Source organism: Rhipicephalus sanguineus, chromosome 11 (assembly GCF_013339695.2).
Source record: "Rhipicephalus sanguineus isolate Rsan-2018 chromosome 11, BIME_Rsan_1.4, whole genome shotgun sequence".
Lineage (NCBI taxonomy): Eukaryota > Metazoa > Arthropoda > Arachnida > Ixodida > Ixodidae > Rhipicephalus > Rhipicephalus sanguineus.
Window position 1 is genome coordinate 33,394,051 of NC_051186.1, and position 19,193 is coordinate 33,413,243.

The 19,193-nt window shown below is 43.5% G+C and overlaps 1 protein-coding gene across 1 annotated transcript in view; it reads right to left on the reverse strand.

The window, feature by feature from the left end:
* LOC119375631 (uncharacterized) overlaps nt 1-19,193 on the reverse strand; it is a 93,411-nt gene that overhangs the window by 42,104 nt on the left and 32,114 nt on the right. The window contains exons 12-18 of the mRNA XM_049420318.1: nt 18,570-18,629; nt 17,464-17,520; nt 14,518-14,634; nt 13,146-13,202; nt 10,429-10,461; nt 8,400-8,456; nt 7,888-7,953 (exon numbers count right to left, since the gene is read on the reverse strand). Of these exons, the coding sequence (XP_049276275.1) occupies nt 7,888-7,953; nt 8,400-8,456; nt 10,429-10,461; nt 13,146-13,202; nt 14,518-14,634; nt 17,464-17,520; nt 18,570-18,629 (447 nt within the window). The remainder of the gene's footprint in view (nt 1-7,887; nt 7,954-8,399; nt 8,457-10,428; nt 10,462-13,145; nt 13,203-14,517; nt 14,635-17,463; nt 17,521-18,569; nt 18,630-19,193) is intronic.

The window sequence follows — 19,193 nt, forward strand, 5'->3', positions numbered from 1 at the left end:
TACAAAATAAATGCATATATGGCATAAATCTAGGAAAAAGTATTTGCGCGCATGAACATTTTTTTGTTGAATGTAAGTTGTATAATTACCGCAAATATGGCGTCTGTGTATGTGAAGGTGCTCAGCGTTAGCCTGCTCGCAGGAATTCAATAACCAGAAAAGTAGTCGCAGTTGCAGGAAGCAAGAAGCAAAACTATCTTGAATACTGAATTTATGAACAGTGCTAGAGTATTCCTAATGTAACTACTAAGTGCTGTATGTAAGCAGCAGCTGCACTTGACTCGCTGCTTAACGAATACGTTCGCACCTATGCTAAATACGAGCTCGACGGATGCGCTATATGGTACTCGTGTAATCACTGTCAGGAAGAGCTGGTGAACGCGCGGAAAGTTTTCCTTCAGCCCGCTCAACGCAATATCATGCGGCACCAAAGGTACTGAGACAGTCTGTCATCTTCAGTTGGCGATGATGTCGAGAAAGCATTTCCGAAGAAGTCATCCTCCGTTGTGTTGGAGCTCACACCTAGCCTTGATGTCCATAAGCCAAGGAAATCTCGAGAGCTCACTTTTGACGGTTACGAGGACTGCATTTCGCTTCACTTCATTGATCAACGACAACGTGAAACTCGATAGCCAATCAACGTCAACTGAAACTCGATAGCAAGGTAGGCGAAACTATAGCAGATCCGTTTAATAAATTTCGACAGTTTGCTTCACATTGCAATTTCCCCCGCGCAAAAAAGGACCCCGTGCGGGGTCGCTTTGTTAACGCTTGGCGGGCCGACAACAGTCTGCCGCAGCGACAAAATAACTGAAGCGAAGTGCGAGTACGGATGAAGAGAGACAGCCAAAATAACGCCGGGGCGAGCTCTGAAAAAGGCGCTCCTACAAGACGAATTAATTTTGTGAAAGACTGCAAGGATAATTCGAATGAAAAGTAACGAGTAACGTGAGACCTCTCGTTACCAAAAAATGGTAACGAAAGTACGTTACCCGTTACAGTTCCGAAATAGTGACGAGTGCGTTACTAAGTTACTGAAAAAAGTAACGCGTTACCGGTAACGCCGTTACTTGTAACACGTTACCGCCAACACTGGCCCAAAATAATTCATTTAGCAAAGTTAAAGAACCGTCCCGTTGAAGATTTGTGCATAGTAGTTGGTCCTTAGAGGTGGACATCTTTGCAGAAGGGCTTAGGCACACAAGCTAAATAAATTGTTGCAGGAACGACAATAGTCGAGAAGTTCGTGAAATGGCATAACGTTATCAAAGACAACCTGTGCATTCTGTTACAGCTACAAGAAATAGATGGCGAAGATAGGCAGTACCGGTGTGGCGATGTGTTAGGATTCGCTCGTACAGACGACCATGCTTTCGGCAAAGTTAAACAGGACGAAAGACGAGGACGCATGAAAACACGCACACACAAGACCAGTACTCGTCCTGAGTGCGTGCTTTCTTGTCTTCTCGTCTTCCGTGCGGTTTAACTTTGCAGATGTTGCATCAACTTGCCCAAACCAAAGCACTTCTCGACCATGGTTTAGTTTGCTTCAGGCTGCCAGCTTCCCTTTGCACAAGGAAAGTAACCTGTAGATTTTTGCGCGTAATCATGAAAATGCTGCACGCTTTCGTAAAGAAATAAACAACTCACTCAAACCACTCCTCCAGCACCACCAGTAACAGTGGTGGAACCTAATACAAAAAAAAGTTATACTTCCTCTAACAATGAGAAAGAGCAGCTTGGTAAGCAGGCTCAAATGCGCAGTAAGCTTCCGACTTTTTCGTGTGGTATTGCTTCGTGCACACGCACCAGAAATCTGCTTTCCATCGTTGATGTGACGAAGTACTCTACTTCTGCCTTTTATTTCCTGTCTTTCATGTCTTGCCTCTAGTTTCGCATAAATTGATTCAGCTTAGCGCTGGTTTATAGGTAAGCTGCAGATAGGGGCATCAGGAAGCCATAACAAGTAGCGACGCCGCCGCAGTATACTTGCACGATGCAAAACAGGAAAGCTGTCACAGTGACTCACAGTAGCAGCAGAAATAGAAGTTAAAAATACCAAGGGAATAAATGTGTTGATGTGTACTCTTCTAAAAAACACAATGATTCTTTAGTTTACTAAGTACAGCCGTCTACGACACAAGGTTATGCTGTGACGATTGAAATGATTGTGTTGGTCAACTGGCACGATGCCGTTCTTTAAATGACAAGGTTTACCAATTGCTGTAAGCACCGTAAGCTCCATAACTTTATCGGTTGTCGCTGGCGCCATAGGCGCCCGTGGTGGAGCTTTTTGATATGCCGCGTTTAGAAAAATGGTTATTTGGTTGACGGATTCTCCAGAATATAATTACATGTTCTACTGGTCATTCAAACGCCCTTTGGCAGTGCTTAGACGGTCACGTAGTACATAACTATGAGGCTTTCTTACGAGAGTGAGTCAGCCTAAATATAGCTGTCGCTACCACATTACATGGAAACAGCCCGAATTCTTTGTTACACGACCTTCAGCTCTCCCGCAACACTCTGGACGAATTGGTTGAAGCTGCCGCAGTCACGCAGAATGACTGTGGAACGAGCCGTTTTGTGGGTGACGAAATCGTGCAAAATGCTATTATGACTGATGTGATGATTGCTTTCGGAGCGCAGGAAGGGCGCGATATACACCAAGTGATGACGATAAGGAAAACTAAGGGCAGCGATTGTCTTTTATGGCTTCTCAAGATAGATGTTGTCTTCATAAAAGATTGCTGCCTTTAATTTATATCACCGGTGTAAGTATTCAAACGTTAGAGCGTTGTGCCTTGATTTATACATGAGTATCATTCACTTTAATGAGTACGTAGCAGGTGTACTTATCCAGACGCCAACTGAACTACCTGCGCCGAAAGCTTCGTTATGAAATCCTAAAAAGAAAAAGAAACCGTAATTACCGCATTTTGTATCGCAAAAAAGTGAACAATGGCGCCCACCATGTTAAAAATAAAACAGCATGAAGCAGTAGCTGAATGCCCAAGTGAAAATGATCGTTACATGAACCTCAGTAGTCGACATGTTGGTGAAACCAAGATGCATGTCCACTACACGACATTGTTACACATGTGATGTGCGTCAGTAGATAACAGTGAACGATCAAGTGTGCTTTGAGCTTACAGCTCTTGGCGGTTCGTAATGTTCTCGACGGGGATTTCTTTTATTCATTTGCGCAGTGCAAGCACCCAGTAAACGCGGCCAATCGATTCTGAGAACAGGGTTTTCCTAATGTAAGCCTCATTCCCGTTTCTGTAATGTAGCTGCAGAACGGCACTCACTCGAGCCACTCGCCGCAAGTGTTCCCGCTCCGCCAGCTCCGATACCACCTACTCCGCCAGCTCCGACACCACCTGCTCCGCCAGCTCCAACACCACCTGCTCCGCCAGCTCCGACACCACCTGCTCCGACTCCGACACGTGCTCCAACACCACCTGAAACCAGAAACAAAAGTGTAGTTGATGAAACAATAACCTGCTTTTCAAGCTGGGCTGAGAAACTATCACTGAAGATTACTTTCGTTGCTTTTGGTGGATTACTGACTGCTGTACCAGCCGCGGTTGTCTATTGGTAAAGGCTCGTTAACACCGGCGAGTAGCAACGGTCGCGCGACTAAGTTGGCCGCAAAGCTACTGGTCGCAAACGGTCGCAAATGGCCGTTTTGGTCGCAAAGCGACTGCTTTGGCTCAGTCGATCGCTGCTCAATTTTTTAGTCGCGCGACTGCAGTCTCAAACCTCTGAACCAATCAGACGCGCAGGAACAGGACGTCAGCCTATTTTACGGGGCAACGGCAATGCGAATTGTATACGAGCAGACGGGAATTCTATGTGGCGACGCATATAGGTCGCACGCAGGTGTGAACATCGGTCGCTTTGAGTCGCTTTTTGACCGCCAGTCGCAAATGATCGCGCGACCGGTGCTAGTCGCCGGTGTGAGCCAGCCTTAACGCGCTTGACTGCTGACCCGAAGGTCACGCGATAGAATCGCGGCTGCGGCGGCCGCATTTCCATGGAGGCGAAATGCTAGAGGCTTGTGTGCTTTGACTTATGTGCACGTTAAAGAACCCCAGGTGGTCGAAATTTCCGGAGCCTTGCATTATGGCCTCTCCCATAACCATATCGTGGTTTTGGGACGTAAAACCCCAACAATTAATTATTATTACTGCCTCCTGTTTTCTTGTTAAATGTGTGAACTATCTTTACTTTACGCTGTGATTAATTGTAGATAGCATTATTCTCTGACGCAAAAATTTCCTTCCACCACTTTAAATAAGGCGAATTTGGTGCGCCTTATTGCTACGCAACAGTAATCTTCACCTATATATCTCGAGTGGCTTTCGTGCGTTGTCGCCCTAAGCCTGGTACTTTGAGGTCACGAATGGGTGCTCGTTATCAGCATGATATAGCATTCTTGATAGGCGTATAGCGAGAGAACAGTTAAAAAAATCATCGTCACGGGATGTCGTCGGCACATGCCGTCATTATGACGTCACATATCGACAAAATTGATGATGCCATCATGACGTCAAAAATTCTGGTGAGACGTCACGTCACATGACGTTAGGTTACATGACATCGTAGCTTCGTCAAAGGTGGGCCGATCACGGACGCAGTGCAAGACCAGGTGAGGTGCCTCCGATCCTGGAGGCAGTCCGAAACCATGTTAGGTTCGGAAATGTTTCAGAGGGTGGCGGGCAGCATTAATACACCGACCGAGAAGAAAAAGCAGATGGCTTTCGCCTTTGAGTCGTCTAAGGCGAATGCCTAAGGGAGGGACTCTGCGAGTTTTCGTTACGTCTATCCAGAAATCTTGACGCGTGTTGCCGCCCGTGTGTTCTCGTCTTCAATTTTAGTGGCCCAGTAGTGAGTTGTAAACTTTGCCCAATTTTTTGGCACATACGTTTTTGCCTGTGGACGACTTCTTCATTTTTATTGAACCGGTAGTGAGTTGTTGGGTTTGTACAATTTCTGTGGCACATACGCGCTAGAAGGTTTTGCGTGCGTAGGACGGATGACTGCTGCTTTCGTGTACGTCACGTGTACGTGTCATACGCTTAGCCTTCCAAGTTCTGTGTGTGAGCTGGACCACCAACAGCTGCGAACACACGTTTCGTCGTCTACCGCGACGTCAAAGCTTCCTCGGCTTTCTCATGGCCCTAGGACCTAAGGCAACGGACATATAGCTTCGCTGTAAAAACAAATGTAGTCAAGCGACCCCTTTTTTTTTACACCACTACCATGTACGACAAAGTATCAGTTATCATTTCAACAATGGCATGAGGGTGAAACGGTCGTGCATGAGAAAAATCGCCAGGCCTGCCCCGAACATGCGGCAAAGTCACAGCGGAAGCTGGAAGAGATGCCTTTCTAGAGCCTGTTGTAAACTCCCTTGGGGCAACTAATACCGGTACACTTGCAAGGTATCCGCTAGGCAATAAATCATATTTTCTCATGTGGGGGGCCTAGGCCAAGGCACTGAAGTTGCTGGTTCTTAATAAAGTTTATTCCTCCTCCTCACTACTCCATAAATAATAATGTTTGTGGAGCAGGGAAGCACCCACAATGTCGTTAATTTTCATTCTGCAGAGAAGTGTGGTACCGATGGCACATCTGTAAGACATTATGTGCTGTGACATATGATGATGAATTATAACTGAGCCCTTTGCAATGGGTCGGAAGCATTCAACGATCCCCTCGTAGGGCAATTCGTATTATGTGACGCCTGGTTGTTATTTTATTTTTCTACCACGTTATATTACATATGTCAACGCGATTTCTTTCCCGGCATGACGCCTGCATAGGGTCTATTTGCAAAGGAGTTTCAAGCCCCGGTGTAGTTTTGTGGTAGGTTACTCGACTGCCAAGCAGAGGGCCCGTGCTTACATCCCATCCGATCCTGAATATTTTTTCTTATTTCATTTTTTTCTTATCTTGCGCGATTGCGGTTACGGACGTTGGCGGCTGCGCCCAACTCGTTTGTTGTGATCTCATAACAGCTTTCGTTGTAAAAAATTTTATGCCAGTAACCTTTCTCATATTGCTATTGTCTTATTTCTATAAATCAAACATGCACTCACTTGCACTCCCTGACCCACCGCTGGTGGTAATGGTAACACCGCCCGGAACTGTAGGGAAGAAAAGATCGGTTAGTATAATTAATCGTTTGAAGAAACAAGCGCCCTATGTGAAAGGAGGTAGTATAGAAGGTTAACTTGCACTACCTGACCCAGCGCTAGTGGAAACGGTAGTACTGCTCGGAACTTTGGGGAGGAAATGAGCGTTTGGTATCATTAATTCGTTTTTAGAAATGAGCTGCCCTCAACTATATATCTCGAGTGGCTTTCGTGCATTGTCACCCTACGCCTGGTACTTTCAGGTCACGAATGGGTGCGCATTATCAGCATGATATACCATTCTTGATAGGCGTATAGCGAGAAAACAATTAAAAAAATAGACGTAGGTATGCTAGATGACGATTATCGTTGTGTGACAGAAATATCCCTTCTGGTATTTCTGTCCCGTAACAATATTAGTCCAATACATCACTTAGGTTACAATTAAATCAGCGAATTGATTATGTTTCATTTTCTCCGGCAAGAAAATGTGAAAGCAGCAACACCTCATAAAGAAAAATAGTACTGGCTTTCGCGGAATGTAACATGGGCGTTTACCTGAGCTGCCGGACGGAGCGCTTAATCCGCCGCTTCCTCGCACCCCCCCCCCCCCCAAGGTTAACCAAAAAAAAAAAAGAATGCAAGAAACACAGAATAATTGCTTCCAGCTCCATTGAGCATCTTTGTTTAGATAATTAGGCATATAGGATATATGACGGAATTTCTTGTACAATCATTGTTAGCTTTCAAAATAAAGTTGTATCGTGAACGACAATAGTCGAGAAGTTCGTGAAGTGCTTCACTGGTTCCAAAACGCTTTCCAATGTGCCTGGCCATAGGTTTTGCGCTCGCTTGCAAAAAGCCTGTCCAATTTATTCGAGAAATTCAGTTTTCCTTTGAAACAGCAAGGACAGAAGACCAGCACGAACACAGCCCGTAGCGCTGTGTCCATGTCGTACTTCTGTATAAAACTTGAAAACAGCCACACCTCGCCTATGCGAATAGCACTAGCTTTTGTAGAAACGCAACGCGGTAGTTTATCTGAACCGGTGGACACAGCGCCTGTTACGCCGCTTCCTCCAGTGTCACCGGTGATGCCATCGCCCATACCACCATATGCACCATCTAAAGGAAGAAGCCAGAAATGAACGAGCAATGGTTCAACATAGCTCTATTAAAACATTATGTTGAAGACATGGACATTTTAAATTGGTCGATAAAGGTAACATAGGACCGATGTCCGTCTTAAAGAAGGACTTCGCTTTTCAAGCGAAATGTGCCATTGCGTAAGCGAAATTAGTACGGAAGTTGAAGCAGCTGCTTCAATTTTCTATCATGGTCTTTAATTGCGTAATATCAACAAGTAGTGAAGGTAAGCAATACTGGTGAGGAAATGTCTTGGCCTTTACTTGTAAAAACAACCCTATGCTCGAGGGATGGGTTTGATTTCGTGCTACGGCGGCTGCATGTCAATGGGGGCAACATGCAAAAAGCACCCATGTGCTTAATACAGGTGCGCGTTAAAGAACACGGGGCGGTCGAAATGAATCTGGAGTCCCCCACTACGGCGTGCTCATAATCATATCCTGGTTTTGGTACGCAGAACCCCAGTAATTATGATTATTAAAAACAGCAGTGGCTGAACTTCTTTTATTAAACCAGGTTTGCAGACTACAAAACAATGTCTGTTTTATTTATGGTAGTAGTAATCGCTTGCATAAGAGGACAAAAGAGGCGTGCTTACTCGGTCCAGTCGACGTCGTTGTAGTTACTAGTCTGCCATTGGCGCCGTAAGTACCGCCGATGGAACCTAACAGAGATGCATACATTTGTGGTTTAGCTTATTATGCAGAAGAAAAACAGAATAGCCTGTCATATCTTGCGCTGTGATTAAGTTTTCACCGTGTGTTACAGTACAGATTGGCGCTACAGGAAGACATGACAGATGGACAAGGTAGTCTCCACAGGTGAAGAAATATGCTGGTATCTTATTCTAAAAGTTGCTATGGCTTGGTTCGTTTTAAAGTGCCAGCTTGCATATGTACGTACATCGTTAAGAGCAGTACTCCCTGTCCCGTCCTCGTCAATTCAGTACAGCGCTTAACGTTATACATATGTCGCACCAACAAGGCCAAAGATCCACCCTCGCCAGCTTGCCTTCGTAATAATAGATTTTTCTATAATGCTTTAAAACACAGTCCATATAATTATACCAGTAAAACTCGCTTTCGTAAAAGGACAAGCAAGAACGCTCACTCGAACCACCGAGCGTAGCAGATCCCACATTTCCGCGAACCCCACCAGCGGTGGAACCTAAAAAAGAAATAGAAAGTTGTAGTTTTGTCCGATTAAGAAGCATTAGGACTGTAACGAATGCAAATAGTATCAGCACTAAGTTTTTGACAATTTAATCCTTCATCGGTTCGCATGTATGAATCGGCAATTTAATTGTCACGAGAAAATATCCCTTAATTTTGTTGATGTTTATTTAGAAATCTACGAATGCTCGTTGCAGTTCCTCCTTTCATCAGAAATACACACTGATAATGTTTTCGGGATATAAGACAGGACACAATTTTCGAACTCTGTACACACACGTAAACCGGGATTCCTTTTTTTCGATGTTGCACTTATTTGTTCTGCTGGTATTGATGCGTACACAAATATCTTGAGATATGATTAGTGAATAAGCTTGCCAGGACATGATTGTAAAAAAAGTGTTCTGCATAGTTTAGAGTGCTGCATTTGATTGTCACAATAAGCGTCAAATAATCATCACAAACTCATTTCACTCGTTTAAAGAGTTTGATTTATCAAGTGATATAGAATGGGGCCCTAGCCTGAGGCCCAGCATTGATGAACCACCGCGAGCACCACCTAACAGGGGCGTAGCCAAGGGGTGGGGTTGGGGGGGTTCAAACCCCCCCCCGAAATTTTTCAGTTTTGCTTGCGTATATATACACGCACACATACAAACGCACGCACGAACATACATAAAGTATGGTTGAACCCCCCCCGAAAAAAATTTCTGGCTACGCCCCTGCCACCTAAAGAGGATGAAAAAAAAAAATGAATGATCGACGATTGGAATGACTTTCAGAAGACGTGATTCGTTTTCACGGTTTTTCGTTCAACGCTAGGTAATTTATTTAACATCCTGCGATACAAATTGAAGGCATTCATTGTGCGTCGAATGACAATGATCGAGCTGTATATCCAGCACTGTAAAAACATATTTAAAATGAATTTAGAAAACTTCCTAGATTATGCTGTAAAGTGTCTTGCTATAGTGTAAATATATTGAATGAGACGCTTTGTACGCAGTAAAAATCAGAGGTTGCTTTGCCTAGCGTGTATATGACGTTTAGGATGAGGGAGTGCAGACTGCTGGGAAATATCATGGGGATTTGCCACAGCGACAATTAAAATGCCGAAGAGTTGTAAAAAAGCGAAAAAATTGTCTTGACAGAATCTACATTTTTAATGATGTGGTCATAAATTCAATAAATCTATTCTCGGTGGCAGTGGGATCAAGCGATATTTCTATTAGCTGCATATGACTGCGGGCAGATAAAAGTGGTTATAGTAAGATTATTCTGCGTGTAATGTTTCCCTGCGGTCAGAGTATGCGAACCCACTTTTCAGTATATTCATTAGCTTAAAAAATTACGAACATTTCTGCGAGGCAGCTACATTGATTGCACGCCTAGTCCCAAAAAATATGGTGCAATATGGTACCTCGCTATACCGAACACTGATATAGTTAAATATTGGTCATGGTGAGCTAGATACGAACATTGGTTGATCAGTCTTCGTCTCAGTGACAATTATCCCTTTATAACAAAACCGAAAACGCGAGAGCCGCCGGTGATATCGTCTGGAACGAACAAATATTTGGTTTAGTGCGGGAACATAAACTCGAAAAGTAGCGCAGAAAGCAAAATTTTTATCTGCAGAGAATTCGCGACCACATATTTCTATCGTTGAAAAATGTTGCGTAAATTTGGTCATCCAGCGCAGAAAAAATAATCCCGCCTCGTTTATAGTGGGTTTGAAGCCTAGAATAATGCGTTTTTGTATCAAGGATTTTTACGCCAGAAAGACTGTCGAGTTGTCAGAGTCGATTTTGATATATACTGTTACAACGAATATCGCATATAACGAGCTAATTTATTGTCCCGATTTTGCTTCGTTAGAACGAGGTGAGACTATCGACAATGGCGATGGTGCCCAGTGAATAAGTAAGCAAACAACCTAGGCACTAGAATGAAGAATCTGCACTTACCCGCACCAGAGGCACCAAAGCCGCCGCCAGGAACTAATACAAGTGAAAGAGGGAAACAAAAAAAAACATGGAAGACAAGTGTAAATGCTTCCCACGTTGCGTAAATTTAGTTAGGGCGTAAGAACGGCGTACATTATTGCGGAAATTATTATTCCCTTCTGTACAAACCGTCGTCTGGAAGCTCAAACTGCACAGGCCCGGAATTGAACTCACAATATTACGCTGAGCAGAAGGCAGCCACAGCAGTTAAGCTGTCGCACTAGGCTCAAGAGATACATGATCTGGGTCGGCGGTTTGCTATATTTCAAGTAGATGTCGAACGAATGACAACTACCACATAAAGAGCATAAGGTAAAAAAAAAATATGAATCAGTTTAGTGATCACAGCTAATAAAAAATGTAGGTATAACAGCAGGTTACAGGGTCCTGGCGCTGCTTCTCTTGGTTTCTTAAACGTGAACTCTTGCTCAGTGTAATAATTAGAATCTCCTTTTTATTGATATATCACTTGCAAAAGCCCCACGACGCCGACATTTTCACTTCACTGCAATATATCATAGCAACGCTTGTTCGTTTATAAGACAAACTATTCATTCACTCGAGAATTGCCAAAGCTATACAAAGCCAGACTGGACACAGGCATTTTACCGTACAGCCTCTTTATAATCAAAGAAAAAAATTCGCCTTTTATAGGGAGCCTGCACGAACGGCGGCGGCTAGGTTGGCGGCCATCTTTTTGTCATAGCGACTCGAGCCGGCGATCGCGGAAGCGCAAGCGGCAGCAGCTCTCGCTAGAGCGGCGCTGTCGCGATGGTGCACTGCGCGGGTGTGCTGTGGCAGTTGCACCCAAGGTAAGAGAAAGAAGTTTCAGTTGAAGAGGGATGATTGCTGCTGCTTCAAGACGCCGAAGGGCCCCGCCACGGTGGTCTAGTGGTTATGGCGCTCGACTGCTGACACGAATGTCGCGGGATCGAATCCCGGCCGCGGCGGCTGCATTTTCGATGGAGGCGAAAATGTTTGAGGCCCGTGTACTTAGATTTAGGTGCACGTTAAAGAACCCCAGGTGGTCGAAATTTCCGGAGCCCTCCACTACGGCGTCTCTCATAATCATATCATGGTTTTGGGACGTTAAACCCCAGATAATATTAATTATTATTTATCAAGACGCCGAAGGTGCACTTCAGTGAGCGCGAGAACACGAAGTAGCTATCGGAGTAGCGCCGGCCTGAAGGGTTCGCGCGCATACTACAGACGCGGCGTACAGGACAACCCCTACATCGAGTGTCACCGACACTTCCTTCAAGTTCCGTAGGTTACCACCTATGGAGCCAGAACGGGAGAAAAAAAATAGTGGTGTATAATTATATCCTGCGCTGGATAAAATCAGTATTTTAAAGAGTTAGACAGAAAGATGCAGGGTTTAAGCGCTCGTGAAAGTGTCTTATTCACAGTCTCTGACGTGCCACATTTTGAGTTATAAATGTGCGGAACGAGTTCTTGCACTGTTGAAATCGTTTGCAAAGAAGAACAATATCGGGTGCTGTTAGCAGATATAACGTTGACACGAACCCGTTACATTTGCGGTCTCATTCATCCGACTACAGCTATGCCTGTTAGCATTCTAATGCATTCACTTCTTGCAGAAGTCAATAATTACATCAAGCTGTTGTCAGATTGGTGCTATAATTGAACAAAAGGAAGAGAGAAGTACATATACGAGAGTGGGAGAACTGGAGCAATATCAATCACTCAGCATGGTAAATATAAACGCCAAGCCAGGGACCTAGTTTCAATTTTTTAACATAATCTTCGAATTATGTGCAATAATGCTGACCACATTTTGTGACCTCGTACAACAAAAACGGAAAATTGCAATTGGAATGGGGTAGGTTTGTTGCACCTTTTACTTGATTCCACTAAAATATTCATGCAATGTGTGAAAACAATCCTCCAGCTAATCTGCAGTGCTTCCTAACATTCCTCTCTCGGAGCATTTCAGTTGCCAGCTGATGTTACCCAGTATCGAAATACCTGAGATTCTAACACCACCGGTATGACCGCCAGTAACTGGAAAAGGTAAAAGGATGGTAACGTTCTTAATAATTCAGGATTAACAAAATGTTTCGAGTGGTAACCTGTGGTTAAGCAGCCAAGCATCAGCGTGATTTCTTTGTTCATGTGATGTAAAGGGAGGGGTTAAAATTTCCAGGCGGCAGTAGCTCGTACTTGTCCATTGGCAAAAAAACAAACAAAATCAAAACAGTGTTATCATAGAGCTTATTACGAAAAGTGTCACAAATGTATCATGAAGCAAATGTGTTCAAGTTACACCTTGACACATTGATATCATGAACAATGAAGTTATCACATTAAAGCAGCAGTCTCCATAACCATCATCAAAACAAGGAGAAATGTTTTATACCATTAACCTTATAAACATAGCAGTATCGTCTTATCGCTTAAGGACACCCGGTTTGTGACATCCGGTTGTGATGCACCATTAATGATAACCCGACCACCAGCAGGCACTGAAATGAGAGAAGATACGTTTAGCGTATGCACGTTCGTTCGCCAGAAGAAATAAGCATGATGTAACCAATCCCGAGAAAGATGCGCAGCGAAGTTTCTCGGTATACTCAAGAAAATTCCAGAGCATTTGCTAATACCCCTGTGTACTAATAGCGCTCCTTTAAATGTGTATGATGCGATCTACTTACCCGGACCAACAAAAGTTATGCTGCCTGGTTGTACACCTCCAGCAAAGCCAGCGCCGCCTGAAAAAAAGAAGTGTGGATTTGTAACACGAAGGCACGACACGTATCCAAAATATTTTATTGTGATAGCAATTATATGGAAAGTCACGGCTGGTTTCTGCATTCGCCGTCGCCGCCGTCATGCACAGTATCTATCTATATATATATATATATATATATATATATATATATATATATATATATATAACCACAAAGAAAAATATTTCAGAAATCGACGTGCGGAATCGAACGGCCGACCTTTCGCTCGGAAACGCGCTGCGTTAGACGGCTAGGCCACGAAGAGTACCGCCTTTCAGCATGCTAACGGCGAACTATTCATATACACCATTTACTTTAGCGTGCTTTCTTACTCACCAGCGAGATGGCGCGAAGTGACGCGCTTTAAAGGTCGTCGCACCGCTCCTGCGAACGCCGATGCTCTTCGCCCTACAGGGCGTGGTCGCCTTCGTGCGCTTATCTCGAGGAAAGAAAGGGGGCGGGTGGGGGGTGGAGCGGGGGGTTGTATGTCTTGTGCTTTCCCCGCGGTGTCCGCGCTGAAATCACAGAGCCTACGAAGGTCATTTCGCTCGCTGCAGCGGCCGCGTTTGTGAAAGGAGCGCGCTGTTCAAACAGAAATAAGTAACAACTGCGACATTTAGTTCGCGCTCGTCCTGTGTGTACCTCTTCATTCGTTTCGTGCGTCCTGCTTTATGTTTCAGCAGTGCGCTTCAAGTATCAAGCCGTGACGCATGATAGTTCGCGCTCGTCCTGTGTGCGTTCTTTTCTTGGGAAATTCGGGCTCGAGCGACGCGCTGGCAATTTCGAGCTGCTTTCCTTTCTTCGCGCTACATTAGAATTTGTTGCTATCGCATTCCTTGCTTCGCCGTTGCGGCGAAACTGTGACTTCCTTATGCAGGTGTATTTTGCAGTAATTTAGACATCTTGTTCTGCGCACGCTCATAAGAAGGTTCGCGTTCTCGCAAAACAGTGGATATAACCTAATCTGTGGCCATTTAAGAATACGAATAAAAACCACACGGTGAGCAAATAACTTGTGCCGAGGTTTCACACAATTTTTTTACAACGAACCGAAGAACAAAGAGCAACGTGATCAGGTATTGTGCGTTCCATGATAACGATACTCACCCATGAGGTCAGATTAAGTAATTATGTTAGAAGAAAATATGTTTTACGCTTACTCATGATGTTAGTGTTAGGTTTACTCGAGAAATACGGCTATCATTTGCATCAGCAGCAGGAATTCAGAGCAAGGGCACTTCACCTATGCGATTAAAACTGGCTTTTGTAAAGATGTAAAGCGGGAGCTTGCCTGAACCGGTGGATAGTCTACTTGATGCCCCGGTTCCACCAGTGGCACTGCCCATGCCACCAGCTGCACCACCAGTTGCACCGCCAGTTGCACTACCAATTGCACCACCAGTACTTGTACCACCTAAAGCAAGAAACGAGAAATGAATGATCAGTCGTTCATCATAGCTCTGTAACAATACTGCGCTGAATACGCTAATATAATGAGTTGGTCGAAGCAGGAGAAGAGGATCGATGCCCCTTTTACAGAAGGACCTTGATTTCGAAGGCAAGGGCATTTTTGCATAAACGGAAATAGTAAGGCAATTCATGACGCTGCGTCACGTTTTCCAGAGCGCTTTTGAATTGAGCATGATCGCATGACAATATCAATAGTCGGACAAAGTAGACCATGCCGGCGAAGAAATATGTTAGTGCTTAGTTGCAAAAACAACTATGGCTTGTTTTAATGAAGCCGCCTTCACTACACTATCAGAATGAAATGTAAATTTCAAAGCATTGCCGCCTAATTTATCCTAGTGATAGCTTTCGTACAAGCACAACCGGGGCGTGCTTACTCGCCCTAATCAACGTTGTCGATACTATAGCCCGCCGCTGCCCCCCTAAAAGCCCCCGGTGGAACCTCAAACATATGTTCAACGTTGTAGTTCTCATTATGCAAAGCACTAACACACTAGCTCGTGTTCTAGCATAAGCAGTAAGTTTTAACTGTTTGGTGTAGTATTGATGGGCAAGGGTGCGGGTCATATGCTTTCCGGGAGAAAAAATTCTTCAATAATTGTTTTTATTGATCATATTTCCTTCATTTGTTTTATTAGCACTGCCAATTTGTATGACACAACCAAGCCAAGCCCACAGACAATTAATCCAAGAAAAGCAAAGGACGATTATCTGTTATTTCGAACTGTGTAGTAGAATGCTTACGACTTACATTCAAATGAATTAAAGGGGACGAAAAAACACCCCTTCCGTATGTGGGACCCGAACCCACCAGGTGTTTAACATCTATTTCAATTTCTTAAATAGAAGGTGAGCCATTGCTAACCGCTGATCGGTAAAGTAACCGCACTTTTTTATTTTTGTAGAAACTAATATCGAATAATAAACAATCGTGTACGTTTCTCAGCTCGGCGTTGGTTTACAGACCGCTGTAGACAAGTCACTGGTATAACAGACAACCCTGTCCCCTCCTGCGCTACCTGAAAATTTTCAGTTTGAATGTGCGTATACTATATATACATCCAAGCGCACACACATACATACATACATATAGGGTATTTACTTTCAGAACGAGGTATCTCGTGCCTGTAGATGAACTACCCGACAGTGGCCTCCACTAACAGCATCGCCATCAATATCTAAACGAGGACAACGAAACGTGAAATTTCTTTTGTTTTTAACCCTTTCGGCCCTGGCGTCCTATAAAAAGGACACGAAGAAGCATTCCTATAAATTGTGACATAAGATACTAAAAAATTAAAAAAATTGTGTCTGTGGTATCCTCAATACACCTATGCAAACATAGGTAGTATTTTTTCCATCATCGCGTTCTTCGGAAGTCTGCAATGTTGAAAACAAGACGGTGGAAGGTGATAAAGACGAGAAACGCCGCAACCAAACATTTGATGACATTTTACTGAATAACTATTTTCTCTGTAGCTATCGTAATTTCCTGTGTTGTTTCTGAAGTGCTTGACGTCTTATTTACAAAGGAGGCCTTCCCTAAGATTTCCGCTTAGGCAGCTGCAATGAAAAATCTTCATGTCCTAAATATAGGACACCAGAGCTTAGTGGTTGTGAGATCTTTGAATGCATTGCATGATGACCCGAAGCCATAGCGCTTGTGTCTGCTTCCAATTTCTTGTTATTCTCGTCGGGAAATCAGCCTGCATTTCTTGCTAATTTTCAAGGGGGTCCCAACAGCGAGATTGTACATAATTGATCTGAATACGTTTGCTGCAGTGTAAGAATGGTGCATGAGAGGGCTTGAAGATAAGGAGGATGAAGTGCAGTTGTACCAGCTTACCCATGCAGGCACTGGTGACAACAAATGCCACGCACCAAAGGAGGATTCGGCAACTTATTATGATGTTAAATCTTACTAGGCGTCCAATAACTAGATAATGGCCATTCAAGTGCATTGAAGAGCACTGTGTCACGAGTGCAAAAACTTGCTTTTGGACCTTTGAGACGCGTTAGCTAATATATGGTTGCTGGCCTGCTAGCCTCACAACAATTTCAGGCGTAAACAGTGTAAAATAAATAGCAATATCGAAATTCACCATGTTTCCCTTCACAACCACTAAGCCCTGGTGTCCCATATATAGGACATATTGCACTATTTTTCTCATACACTGCTAGGATGCTCAGAAAATATTATTTTCGTGCTCCTGGGGTGAGAAAAAAAGCACTATCAACAAGAAAAAAATTATCTACCCGTTAAAAAAATTCAGGGGTGAAAGGGTTAAGTAAACTGCACACTAAGTTGGGGGAAATAAATACAAGGTTTTGCTGAAGGAACTGAGAAACGTCTCCACTAATATTAGAAGGCAAAATAATGGTGTCAGTGGTCCTAGAGCATTGCAGTCGGAACAATTCATAGGATGTTTCGTTGGCACTTAATACTTTGGGATATCCTGACACTTTATAAATTATGGCGAGCCGCTTGTATATGTAGAAAATAAAATAAACTTTAACGGTGTGTGAATGAAATAAACGAGAGGGTAAACGTCATGTTGTCTCTACCACGGTGACCTGCAGATGATTTGTGCGTTAAACAGTATTCAGTGAAGAAACGTGCTACGAGATTAATTTTTTGTGGTGTGCTTTGAAACTTCCTTTCGGAACGTTTTTTCCTCTCAGTGACATAACTGATGTACTTAGTTCATAAAGCAGTGTTTTGACAACCGCAGTCTTAGTTCCTGTTTGACAGGATAGTCGGAATGGCACTTACCTGTTCCGCGTATAGTGTACGTCGTAGTTGTTACGGTATATCCTCCTCCGGCGGCACCTGGAGGAAGACAAAAGGAGAACACGACGATAAATGCAAGAAGCTGCTTCTCATTCACTCACGCTAAACTCTCTCAGAAAAATAGTTTCGAAACTTTTGATGGTCTCTTGCCTTCTCCGTTACGTTGACGAAACAGGCTATCCATTTCTGTTTTCGGATGCAACAGCTTGGGGATCACTTAATTTATTGATGCGAACGTTTCTTTCTACATTCATTTGGATAAAATGTTAATTATTAGGGTACTTACAAAAAATATTTAGCTTTGCTAAGTTCTCGTATTGGACATTGTTGTGTCATACGTGCACTTGGTGGCATAGTTATGCTTTGCGTTAATAGTGTGAAGAGCTTGATTTCTTGATGTTACTGTGAAGAGCAAGCTAAACTTGTGAGATTATTTTAGTGGAGGCGCCGGGTACAGAGTTCCAGTGTGAAAATTACAAAATTGCACCAGAAACTTCCACGAAAGTGACAACTGAGGTTTAGACTTAGTAATTTAATAATAATAAGATAATTCTATAAGTAAACACGCGTCTTTTGTATATTTTTTTCGGATTGTACTCTTCATTATACTGAACTCTCTACCACGACGATAGCAGCCAATGTTGTATTTGTGAAATTATTAAATTGCCATTTGTCTTGTCGGGTAGCACATATACGTTTCCTCGGAGTAGTTCGAGGTTCACAACTACGAAGCCTGTCGAACATTCATTAGACGTGCTTGTGATAAATCATCTGATGATCTGCGCATCTGAACTGGTTTTTGTCCTGCACGCGTTTACATCTTCAGGTTTAGATAGGGCATTCCTACGCAGCCTCAATAGCAGCCACATATCCGCGCACGTTACGTTGACGCGGTTTCGTTTCTGCTATGCATTCTGTGAAATCTTAGGCACAAGTCTTTAGTCAAAGTTACATTGTAAAAACCTGCACTCGCAAAGTAAAACAACCTTGCGGATATTTACCTTGCATCAGCAATAAAACATTAATGCACTGGAACTTCATTCAGGTAAATAGCTCTGCATTTCGTAGAACTGAAAATGGGCGTTTACCTGAGCCGCTGGACGTACCACCAAGTCCTGCGCTTCCTGCACCGCTACCTCCAGCGCCACCTAAGGCAGGATGCGAGAAAGCGACGACTAGTAGTTTCTTAACATTTTGTTAAGATATGTGGAGATGCTGAGTTGGCTAAAAGAAGTGAAATCCCTTAAATAGAGATTCATTGCTATGAATGCCTAAGACTTTGTTTCATAAACAGCAGTAGTAATAAAATTATAAGTTATTCACTGGCTTTAACATGGCCTTGAATGTCGCATCTCACCAAAGCGATACATGACCGCTGGACAAGATAACGCTCGCGGAGAAATGTGTTGGTATCTGCTTCTAGACATTTTTTATGGCTTAGTTTGTTTCATGTTACTCGCTTTTCTTCCAAATAATGAGTATTTTCTACAATGCTTTAAAACGTCGCCTATTTTACCAGAAGCGCTTGCTTTCGTGAAGAAATGAGCAAGCGGACACGTGGCTGTTGTGCGCGTCTTCAGAGTCTATTTTTACGTTATCGGCCCTAAGCGAATATGTTCAACTATCATCATCATCAGCGTGTTTCATGCTCACTACAGGACGAAGGCTTCTCCTCATAATCTACAACGCATCATCTCCTGGGCAAGCTGATT